General features: G+C 35.9%; 2 protein-coding genes across 3 annotated transcripts in view; both read left to right on the forward strand.

Annotated features, from left to right (window-relative positions):
* Positions 1-10,881, forward strand: part of LOC132114822 (fibrinogen C domain-containing protein 1-like) — a 114,001-nt gene extending 103,120 nt beyond the window's left edge. The window contains exon 7 of one of the 2 annotated variants that reach the window (XM_059523166.1): positions 10,642-10,881. In XM_059523166.1, the coding sequence (XP_059379149.1) occupies positions 10,642-10,679 (38 nt within the window). In that variant the 3' untranslated portion in view covers positions 10,680-10,881. Of the gene's footprint in view, positions 1-5,831; positions 6,497-10,641 lie in introns of those variants that run through there. The other variant, XM_059523165.1, reaches the window with a different exon arrangement.
* Positions 10,882-11,028: 147 nt separating this feature from the next.
* Positions 11,029-12,135, forward strand: part of phf19 (PHD finger protein 19) — a 45,443-nt gene continuing 44,336 nt past the window's right edge. The window contains exon 1 of the mRNA XM_059523164.1: positions 11,029-11,156. The gene's annotated coding sequence lies outside the window, so the exon portion shown is untranslated. The remainder of the gene's footprint in view (positions 11,157-12,135) is intronic.

Here is a 12,135-nt window from a genome sequence, read left to right on the forward strand (position 1 = left end):
TATTAAACTTACCCCCCATTATGGGACTCATGGCTGAAAGTGATTCCCTCACTTAAAATTGTAACAGTTCCTTACTTCAGTGTGTTACACACATGATTTTGGTGTCTTTGGAAAGAAGACCCTTTGGGCTTTACTTTTTATCAACCAGAGTTGATAATGCTCAAAAATATGAAAAGTTATAGACACTGAAGTGCCTTGAAATTTTTTTTACCACACAGTTTTTTTTAAATTTGATATATAAACACATGAAATAAGTTTTGGAGCAATTTCTATTTCTATTTCAAACCTGAAGAAGATACCGGAAAAATAAGATTCCTGCAACCATTTTTCTAAGACTGTCTAGTCCCCCCACCCCACCCCCCAATATAAAAAAAATATTTACCAACTGTATTGAAGGGTTCTACAAACTATTTTAGTCATAAAACATACATTTAAACATACCACTACATAGATTTTTTCAATTATAAAACAATAGACAGAAACTTAGACATCATATAAGTGATTTATTTGAACACTAGAAAAATACAATAAGAATAATTTGCGTAAGAAAAATAAATAAATAAAATAAAATAATATTTAACTTTGTATGCCAATTACAGTACATCCTGAGACTGCTAGAAATGCAGCATTTACAATTAATTCTGGTCATATAATCAATTATCACGTGTGCTGATGGCCAATTACTGTATAGAGATGGTAATCATACAAATGCGCCATAAAGTCAATAAATCACACTCTATTCATATAGATGGCATTCACATTTATAGCCCTGATTACACAGTAATAGCGAGCTGATTTTCGGACAGACTCGATTGTCACACCGGAAATAACAGTCTTATTAAATATCACAAATATCTTATACAAATATTATTATATTTAGCATTTAGAACAGGTTTCTTTTCTTTTGCCAAATATTACCTCCATGTCAACTACACAGCCTGCTTTTGCTTATGCCACCTGGTCATTAGGCAATATATACACGCTTATTTAAATAATGTATACAGTTTTAATAATACATATTACAAAAGTTTCAGATGATTTTACAGGTTTAAATATAAATACAAGGTTTACATATGACTCAGTAAAGCCCTTACATTCGGTTCGATTTATTTAAAGAATCGTAATGCGATCGTATTATTCAACACGCTATTATTATGTTTGAGATATCAACCACTGGTCGATGACCAGGACACAAAGGACACAAACAATACTGTCCCTGAAGAACTGAAATGTAAACAAAGGAATTATCGTCCGTATATCATCCATAACATTATTGCTTCGTTGGACTTAACATGCTCCATGAGATTTCGTTCAGTGGACCCTTACCTTCCTAACTAAACTGGGATTTACAGCTGTGGATGTGTTTATGACTCATTATTATGATGAATCTGGTATGTACTGCATTTCCATTCTTCGTGTTTTGATGTGTACTACTTGCACAAATTTAGCAAAATTCTTTATAAGCTTTCCATTGAAAAACAGCGATCTGTCGTCGATACTTGAGGCTTAGATCTTTATAATGATACATAGTTTGTCAAGATTGAATGTGTCCCATTTCATTTAATCTATTCATAAATATTGACAGGTGCAAACAGGTGGAGTTTAGGACACCTGCGTCGGGATGCAGGTTAAACCAGTTTAACCTTGTTTATACTGACCACATATTTACCGGCTTAAGGAGTTCTGGTTGGTTTTTGAATCATGATAGTTTGCAACTTGTTACTGTTCCAAGGTGTTCTACCAGCTCTAATGATCTTGACCAACATGCTCCAGTTAATTATCTAAACCAGCTTTGACCTGTTGACTATAAATGGCTAAAACGGATAATTCACCCAAAAATAAAAAAAATTATGTCATTATTTACTCCCCTCATGTTGTTTCAAACCTGTGAGACTTACTTCCTTCTGTGGAACTTAAGTCTTTTGAAGAAAATCTTTTGAAGGATTAGTTACCAATATTCTTCAAAATAACTTTGTGTGTGTGTGTGTGTGTGTGTGAGTCCTGGAAAAAAAATAGTCATACAGGTTTAGAACCATATGAAGGTGAAGATCTTAAAAGCTTGTCCAAATCAAACAGTTTTGGTCCCTGTTGACTTCTATTTTATGGACACAAAATACAACAGAATCAGTGGGAATCAAACTCTTAGCCAAAGTGGTAGACCAAGTAGTACATTTTAAACCAGCTTGGAACAGCCAAAGACCATAAATGACTGTCTTAGACAAGTTAAATACCAGGTAAAGCTAGCTTATGCGTAATTTTTCTGCAGGCAACGTCTCCACATCTTTTCATTAGCTCTCCTTTCACAGTCCAGATGCTGTCATTTTACACCACCATCATTCTGCTGATTCGTTATCTGCTACACCACACTGATGAATCTGTGAGACAACCGAAACGAGTTTATGATGTGTAACACACTTTATAATATGACATAACGGCATCAATTGGATCTCCTTTGTCCCAATAAAACAGCTATCACCATTACGATACATGTTGCAGTAGAGAAGAATTAGAGTGAGAGAAAGAGAAAGAGGACAGGAGAAAGGTTTTACTGCAAGGTTGGCATAAAAGGCTGATCTTGTCAGCAAGGCCGGGCCCAGCGGAGCCAGGCAGTATTGAGGCAGGAAACTGGGATTAAATTAGCCTAGCTGCACACTGCAACATTATGTCCCTGAAACATACATCACAGAGCTTAATAAGGGCACATTAGTGGCAGCGCATTAACACGCTCCTCTCTTTAGTTTCTGTCTCTCTCTCCTCATCACATTCTCAGTATTCAGCTATAAACATACTAAGGTGATTGAAACATTTTTTGCTGCTCAATGTGAGCCCATAAGCAGTGTTTTAGCATCACTATTCTAAACAATAGACCCCTTAATCGCATAGGTGACTGTGATGTCACCGCTCTAGCTGGAGGCAAAACATAAGGCAGAACTCATAGCAGGTGCGCTAAAAGTTTGAGGTTTTGACTTTAAAATGTCTTCTCGTTGTGTTTTTGGCTGCCAGAATAGAAGGAACAGCACTTTTGTTTCAAAACTAAAGTTTTACCGGATCACGGCAGACATTCTTTCACAGAAATCAAGAAGACAATTGTGGTTGAATGCAATACGGCGTACAGACTGGACGGAGATTATCATGAATAATGCTCGTGTTTGCAGTGCACACTTCATATCAGGTTAAATGATCTATGCATATGAACTGGTGTGTTGGTTTTATCTAGTAAATCAGCAAGTTTCTGTTTTATAGGTGAAAAGTCACAAACTTTCAGCGCACTAGCTAGTTTAAATGTTAAACAAACATACAGCAATAGATGTGTGTGCCATCCTTTGAATGGTCTCTTAAAATAATACACATTGCTAATCATAGTTAGCCCAGCGATAGGTTACATTAGAAAATAAGCCTTGACAAAATTCCCCAAACCACCCAAAAGTAATTCATATGGCCGCATGGCATACGGGTCAGGTAGCCTGCTTCCATCTGCGAGAGTTAATTTACAAAAAAAGCTGTCACGGTCCCGCAGAGTCAGTGACTGTACATATTCGGACCTAAAACGTGCTAGCTTACGCTTGTCAACATTGCGTCTGCGCCTCTTTTTGCCTCCAGCTAAGCCCCGCCCACCCGGAGACGTTGCAATGTTTACAAACTTTTAAGGGGTCTATTGGATTTTATGAATTTAAGGCTGTAAATGCAAATATAAATGCATAAATGACTATTATTTATATATGCATTTTATTTATGCATTTATATTTGCATTTACAGCCTTCAATTCATATATATATATATATATATATATATATATATATATATATATATATATATATATATTAGTGCTGGGCAACTTTATTATTTCTTTTTTATCGCGATTAATCGCATGATTGTCTGCGATTAATCGCATTTTTATGCACAAAACTAATAATCCATTCAAAAGTAGTGTATTGTGCACGTTTTTCATTTAAAAGTATTGCTATATGAACAAAAGTGCAATAACAATTGGTTTGCAAACACTTTTTTATAGCAGTATTCCTTTTACATTGTAGCAGTTAAAATATTTCTTGTAAATCTTAACATAACATTAATGTAATTAAATTAAATATAAAACAAGCTATTTGTCACTGCCAGGACGTTAACGTTTTTGTAGAAAATATTTTATAGTTTGTTATAGAAAAACAAGTTATGCTCAGAGTCCAGATTCTCGATCATCAACACTTGAGGGGTGGGTAGAGACCATGTGCGGAATGCGGGAGAATATTTAGGGTGTGCTCACACTAGGCAATGTTAACCCCCAGTGGCTGGCTCATTTGACTAGTGTGATCGCTCCGTTTAGCAGTCCCTGGCTCGGTTGGAAGAGGTGGGCAAGAATAGGTTAAGTTATATATAGATAAGTGAGTATGAGTGCTAACTACGCCAGAAGCACAGATTTTCTGATGCGTGGAGCATGATTGTGTGAATATTTCTGAGCGGCAAAAGTGATGGATGTGTAAAGCAATTTATTGTGAGAAGGCCGTGTGTTACCGCGTCCCATATGACTCAAAATAATAAACTGCAAAGTTAACAAAACAATGCACTCCACTGTGCTGAGCAAGTGCTTCTCTGCTGTCTTCACGTGCTATCTAAACCTTCCTATTTCCCATTTATGAAGTCGTGATTACAAGCTCATTGCATTCTTTTCTGTAAAGAATAACAGTGGACAGTGGTTTGTGAATGCTGATGCTTAGCCTAAATAATTTGATCGGGAGCATCCCCTCCTGTGACCCATGATTTGTCTGTATGTGTATTTAGAGCCAGTGAGCAACGGACTTTCATAATAATAATAATAAAAAACTGCGTTAACACGCGATAAAATAATTATCGCCTTTATTCAATTAATGCATTAATACCGCGTTAATTTGCCCAGCCCTAATATATATATATATATATTTGAAAGAAGTCTTTTAAGGTCACCAAGACTATTTGTTTTCTATTTGAACATATATTTTAAAATTTAATTTAATCTTGTGATTCAAAGCAGAATTTTCAGCAGCCATTACTTCAATTTTTTGTATCACATAATCCTTCAGAAATCATTGTAATATGCTAATATTATTTGGTGCACAAAATTTCTTATTATTATCAGTGTTGCTGCTTAATATTTTTGTGGAACCAGCAATTAATTTTTCAGGACTCGTATATAAAGATAAAAAGTACAGCATTTAATAAAAATAATTTATTTGTATCGATGCAAAAGTCAGTTTTGATCAATTTATTGAATCCTTGCTTAATATTACTATTATTGCTTAATACTTTTTTTTCAAACTTTTGAACAGCGTAAAAAAAAAAACGTTTTAGTTTTATAGTCTATAGTTTTCAAGCACGGGATTGTTTAAACCCATAAAGTTTAAAAGAAACTAGCTTGCTTTCATTCACTCGTTCACTTGATTATGAATTGTATTGCTTTGTTTTTCTTTTTTTTTTTTTATATTTTGCAATCAATTTATTTTTAATTAAAAATGTACTTTTTTACCCAATATCTGTGTATTTTTATAATTATCATGCATTGTTTTAAGATTCCATTTGAGTTAGGATGGTGCTTGTGATGTAGACTGTAGTCAGCAAGGTAGCTCACTATGTTTTGAAACAACACTTCTATTCTTTGATGAAACTGTGTGCTGTTTTACTGCAGTAATCTTAACTTTCCATGACACAGATAAACAAAGACGTTGCGGTTGAGTGACTCTCTTGTTCTTTTGTTTCTGTCTCTTTTTCTCACCATCCCTGTCTCTCACATGCTCACTCTTCCACCCTTGCTCTGTCTTTCTCAATCTTTCTTTCCATCCCGCATTGATCCGACGCCGCAGGCGACTCACTGCTAAAACACAACGGGATGAAATTCACCACTAAGGACAAGGACAACGATCATTCTGAGAATAACTGCGCGTCCTTCTACCACGGCGCCTGGTGGTACCGCAACTGCCACACCTCCAACCTCAACGGACAGTACCTGCGCGGCCAGCACACCTCGTATGCCGACGGCATCGAGTGGTCGTCCTGGACGGGTTGGCAGTATTCGCTGAAGTTCACAGAGATGAAGATTAGGCCAACCAAGGAGGAGAATAAATAAGTGAGGAATAGAAAACTTGACTACAAGAGCTCAAAGATGGCTGTAGGTGTTAGAGACACTCAATACAGAAACGCAAGAACTTTCCGGCAACAACCTCTTTCTCATGTTTCTGTTTCTATTCATCTCTCAATTCCCGTTTTCCTACCATCTTGTAGTGTTTGTGCTAATGGGCCGATGTTTTTCTCTTGATCTGTTGTTCACATCTCTGAATATTATTACGAAACATTGCAGGTATTGTCAAAAATGTACTGATGAAATAAAAAATCGATAGTTGTTGTCTATAAAAAAAAAGAAAAGAAAAACAAACAAAAAATACTTCTGTAGATGTGAAATTTAGCAAGAACGTGTAGCTTTTCATAAAAATAAAGACTTTTAACTCTTCAGACATCTGACGGAGAGGCAGCTTGTCCTATGTTTTTTTTCATTCAGTGCTTAATTAGTAACTCATGGTTAAACATGACAATGTTGCTATTGGTGTGTCCAACCCCTGCTGTAATATCTTGGAGCTAGCTAGATTTTCCCACATGTCAAGTAAATATGTTATTGACCACCAGAGATGCTCAAAGAGAATATGTGTCACAGTGGTGGCTTTCAGAGTGATGGGCCAGCAGTACAGGTGCATTTTTCATTCTGACAGGTCAGTCGGTGGAAGATTTATCAATGGAGAAGCTGAACGTCTATCAGAAAACACAATAACTCTTTGGTGTTACTGCCGGATAGAAGAGTGTTGGATTTTATCTAATGCACAGTAGTTCAGATTCACCTGAAATCACAATGAGATGGATTGACGGAGCTTTAAGGTTTAATCTCAGAAACTGAACTTGAGTTGAACTGCTTTTTTGTTGTTGTTGTGAACCGACTGAGGCTTCTGTTTTAATTGTCAGATCATCTGCCGATCATTTGAGTAGCTTATTTAGCTCTTTATTTTTCCAACAGTATATGATCATGTTATTGATTTAACGCCATTTGTTTCAGGTAAATTTTGAAGTTCTCAAAATCTTTTGCTTAAAGGATTAGTTTACCCTAAAATGAAAGGTGTCAAGATTTAAATTGCATTTAGGTTTTTAAGACCTAATATTGTATAAAAGTGTAACAAGTGTTGGATTCTCTTAAAATGTGTGAACATCAATGTCAGAAAACACACAGAAAGTGTGTGTGTGTGTGTGTGTGTGTGTGTGTGTGTGTGTGTGTGTGTGTGTGTGTGTGTGTGTGTGTGTGTGTGTGTGTGACATATCAGAACACAACTCTGTATAATGACATGGGTATGACACAGGTATTACAAGGAGAGGGTGACTTATGAGGACCCATAACCCATGTCCCCATTTTTCAAAATGCTTATAAATCATACAGAATGAGTTTTTTGGAGAAAGTAAAAATGCACCAAGTTTCATGTGAGGGTTAGGGTTAGGTGTAGGGTTGGTGTAGGGCCATAGAATATACAGTTTATACAGTATAAAAACCATTACGCCTATGGGATGTCCCCACTTTTCACAAAAACAAACGTGTGTTTGTGTGTATGATTTTTCAGTGACTCGTTATGTACAGTACATTATTGTTAGAACCGTAAGTAGTGATAAAATACTTTTTATCTTTTTGAGTGAATCACTGAATCATTTACTCACCTGATTTGTTCATAAAAATGCTGATGAGCTCAGGAACGAAAAATTGCTGAATCATTTACTGATTTGTTCAAAATAATGAATCATTCAGAAAGAAACAACACCCAGAGAAGTGCAACGATTCTGTTCTGACCTTGAATCTATTTTCCTTGATGATGCTGCATTATTTAACTGTTGTATAAAATCATGCGGGTGTGTGTAACTGATATCACTGATTTTGGGGTAAACTAATCTTAATGCTTCTCTATCTGTTTTTATTTGTTTGCTTTTTACATATGCAGACTTGACTCACTAATTTCTTTCTTTTATTTAATTTATGGCACTGACAATGAACATGTTACCTTTCCATACAATGAACTTGTAATGTCCTTTTACCCACTTACATGTATTTTATATGTATTTCTATTAGTTTTGATAACAGTTTTGAACTTGCCAACCTGCTGTTTTATTTGTACACTAATGCCATTTATCCTGCGACATCCATGTTTAGAATGTGAAAATCATCTTCATAACTCCATTTGTAGCTTTACATTAAATGTGTACATTGATTATCGTGTCAAAGATGAACATTGTCTGCACTTTAAACAGCAACATCAAAACATCATTTCAGTTTCGAAATGTTTCACAATCAGTTATGTATCTATACTGGAAGAGTATAAAAAAGTTTTATTATTCAAAGGATAACTAATCCCTCAGAGAATTTTAAAAATGCAAAGCATTTCAATATCAACCTGCTTTATTATTCATCTATGTTTCAATGGCCAATTTACAGAATATATTTCAATGGCAACCCCTACTGAAAAACCAATTCACCACCATCAGAGGAGCTCAAAACTACAAAAGAGCAAACAGCTGTCACAGCCCGACCAAACTGATGCATTTTGATCACGTTTGTGGCATATTCTTGCTCAATACAGAGAACCACAGGTGTTTCTGTGAGGTGAAACTATTTAAGATGAACGTCTCAATGTAGATTGAGTTTCACAGTCAATTCTCTCTGGAAACCGTAGGAGGGTTTTCAGTGATCCAGTGACGCCAATAAAATACACCTCACCTCATCCCGCCTGTTTTTTTTTTTTTTGCTCTCCAGGTATTTTAAAAGACGTGTTGTTCTTTTAGGGCATGAAACTGATAAATATGGACTGAGATTGGTTTTGCACCAAAGGAGAGAACGTTTGGAATAACAGATTCTCAGTTCATGGCCCCATGCAGTCGCTTTCTGTGAACTTCTTGGAACTCAGGAACCCCTGGCGATGGCCTCTCAAACTACACCTGTCGCTGACGGCGCTTGCCAGTCATCCATGTAAATAATTTTACCATGAAATTGAGCATGTCTTGCAGTATAACAATTTCCCGGGATCACAAGAGGACGTTTTCCTTTCTTTTCACATCCTGCCCTCACTAACATCCCCAAACCTACAAAACCATCCTTGTGGCCATGCAGCTATGAAAGGGAACACAGATTTATGTACACTGTTGACACTTGGTATGCTCTGCTACATTTTGGAAATTGCGATGGACTCACGGTCCATTTTTAGGTCTTGTATTTAGCAGTATTTTTTGTTGATCATTAAAATGTGTTTAACGTAACGTAGAGTAATATTTAATAAACATACACAGTTTCTAGCGTAGTCTCTTACTGTGTGACTAGGGCATTTCCTCTGACAGAAGCAGACTAATTTCACCTTAGCAGTTTGGGAGTGAATGTCAGCTGAGGTCAGCTCATTAGCTGGTAATTGACTAGGTAGGCCAAGAAAAGATCCCTAGGTAAAGCTTTTTTTTTTTATGTGAATATTGCAACTGTCACATTTGCCTTGCTTTTAAATATTTGCAAATGTGACAATCTCAGGCCTAGATGAAATAATGAGGCTCTCAAGTGATGGATGTTTCAAGAATGTCGTGAAAATATAGGGCACTGAATAGAGGAATGGAGAAATTTTGCCTTTTTCTGTGCTTCTCCTGGAGTATGGAGAGGAAAATGGTTAATATCCAGCAATCAAGCAACATTCATTTTCATATAAGATGACAGCAGCCTCCTTTTTTTACTTTTTATTTCCTAACATAACTTCATAAATCCTGAAATATTATAAGACTGGAAATGAAAGAACCCAGCTTTTAAGGAGTTTGCATTAAGGCAAAAAATAATAATAATAATAATTTTGCCAATATTCATTGAGTTGATTTTCCAAGTCATTGTTGATTATTAAATTATTTCAAATTATATTTAATAAAATTGTGACACCCAGGAAATGACACCAGTTACTGTGTATTTTTTAGTTCATCCTCGTAACACGATTAATGGAAAGTCCCTTAGTAATAGAACAATAACTTTTGAAAAGGTTACTAGCTCTGCAAAAGGGACATTTCTCACCAAATTCTATTAAAACTGAAGAACATCTGCCAAAACACCTTGTAAAACAATAACAGCGAAAACTCCATTGCAACAGCACAAAAAAAAAATCCAATATGCTAAGGTTTTACTCTTTCAATGATTTTTTTTCATCTGATCAAAAATATAGTTAAAATTGTGAAATATTATAACATTTGAAAATTAGATTATAACATTTGATCCTTTATAAATCATTCTAATATGCTGATTTGCTGCTCAATTATTGTCAGTTATTATTGGTGCTCATTAAAAATAATTCTTATAATTATCAAATTTGAAAACATTTTAAATGGTAAAATATGTGACATTATTACTGTTTTTCATATATATATATATATATATATATATATATATATATATATCATTTCAAATAAATTTAGCCTTGAAGCACTTCTTTCTTTCAGTATGCTACTCACATTCATTACTTTTTTGTGTGTGTGTGTGTGTGAGAATCAATCATGTATTATCTCTTATGTGTGGTGAAAGAGAATGACTCTGCAGGTTCTTCCAAGAACATAGTTGCATTATGTGTGTTTCAGGAAGTGTTAGAATGATGTGCATCTACTGTACTCAGTAGAACTTGGGACCAAAACCAAGTGAGGGATGCCTCAGAAGTGAGAGCCGTGCTGATGGAACGCTTCAGATATTCAACACTCAGCAAGTCATAAACAGATCTGGCTTCTTATCTTCATCCCCCAATATCCTTCCGCCTATACTTGTCTTCCACCCGGACAGATTTACAGAAGATGCTTCCCAATACTTTGCTTCTCTATTTTCAGCTCACTAGATGCCATTTGGGGCCTCCCGACCAGCCCGATCGATAAGGCCCATCGCATTTTAAGCTTTTGCATCATGAGGTTTCTGTACTATTGAATTGCATCTTCTCACAGTGATTCATGAGGGTACAAACATCTTTTTTCACAGAAACCTCTCGGGCCCCTCACCAGCCACCTGCTGCCGTCATTTTGATGCACTGGTCCCTCATGTGATTGCTGTTTAATGAAAAACAGGCCAGCATAGCCCTGCTCTCCTATTACAGATTAATTGATTTGAGGTGAAGAATGTCCCTTGTAGAGGTGAATAGTTTTACCCAAGTCATTAATCCCCTCCACCAGATATTGAAACCCCCCTGACTGCCCTCTTTAGCAAAAATGATCTCCCTTGATCTCTTTCCCTCACTCTCTTATCTTCTAATCAGCTGTCCTTCTGATTTGGCTCAGTTTAAGATTCATATGTATCATCTCATAATGTTTCACGGACCATCATTCACTATTTAGCAGCAATTATCTGCAGATTTCGAAATTAATACTTGGCAAAGCAGTGACATTTACAGGTTGAAGTGAAAAAAAAAAAAATTCTGGAGCCCGCTGTACGAAATGTGACCGTAAGTTCAATGACTAGTCTTATTGTGAAGTTTTTGTGACTTAGCTGGATATTTAAACGGGAGATTCCTGTCTGTGTAGTGAGCAAATGCAAGGGTCTTCTGAGGGTTTTTCCACTTTCTCTTGAAACGAAATGATGTTCATATGGTTAACAAGATCAATAGTATATTCTTTAGGCGAGTGGATGGTGCTTAAAGGGATAGTTCATCCAAAAATTTAAATTATGTTATTAATTACTCACCCTCATGTTGTTCCAAACCCGTAAGACCTCCATTTATCTGCGGGACACAAATTAAGATATTTTTGATGCATCCCGAGGGCTCTCTGACCCTCTCATAGACAGCAAGGGTACTACCACAATTAGCATCCAGAAACATAGCAAGGACAATGGTAAAATAATCCATGTTACATCAGGGGTTCAACCATAATATTACGAAGCTATGAGAATACTTTTTGTGTGCAAAAGACAAAAAAAAAAACAACAACAACAAAAAAAACTTTATTAAACAATTTGTCTTCATGTCACCCTAGTGCCATTTTGGAGAGTATACACTGAATGCAAACAGTGTGTGCTGTTCTGTTTTAGTTGCATCATATGGATATGTTTTCTACATTGTCTGCGCTTTGATCTGAACAAAAAACAACATATCT

The sequence above is a fragment of the Carassius carassius genome, chromosome 34, assembly GCF_963082965.1.
Source record: "Carassius carassius chromosome 34, fCarCar2.1, whole genome shotgun sequence".
Taxonomy (NCBI): domain Eukaryota; kingdom Metazoa; phylum Chordata; class Actinopteri; order Cypriniformes; family Cyprinidae; genus Carassius; species Carassius carassius.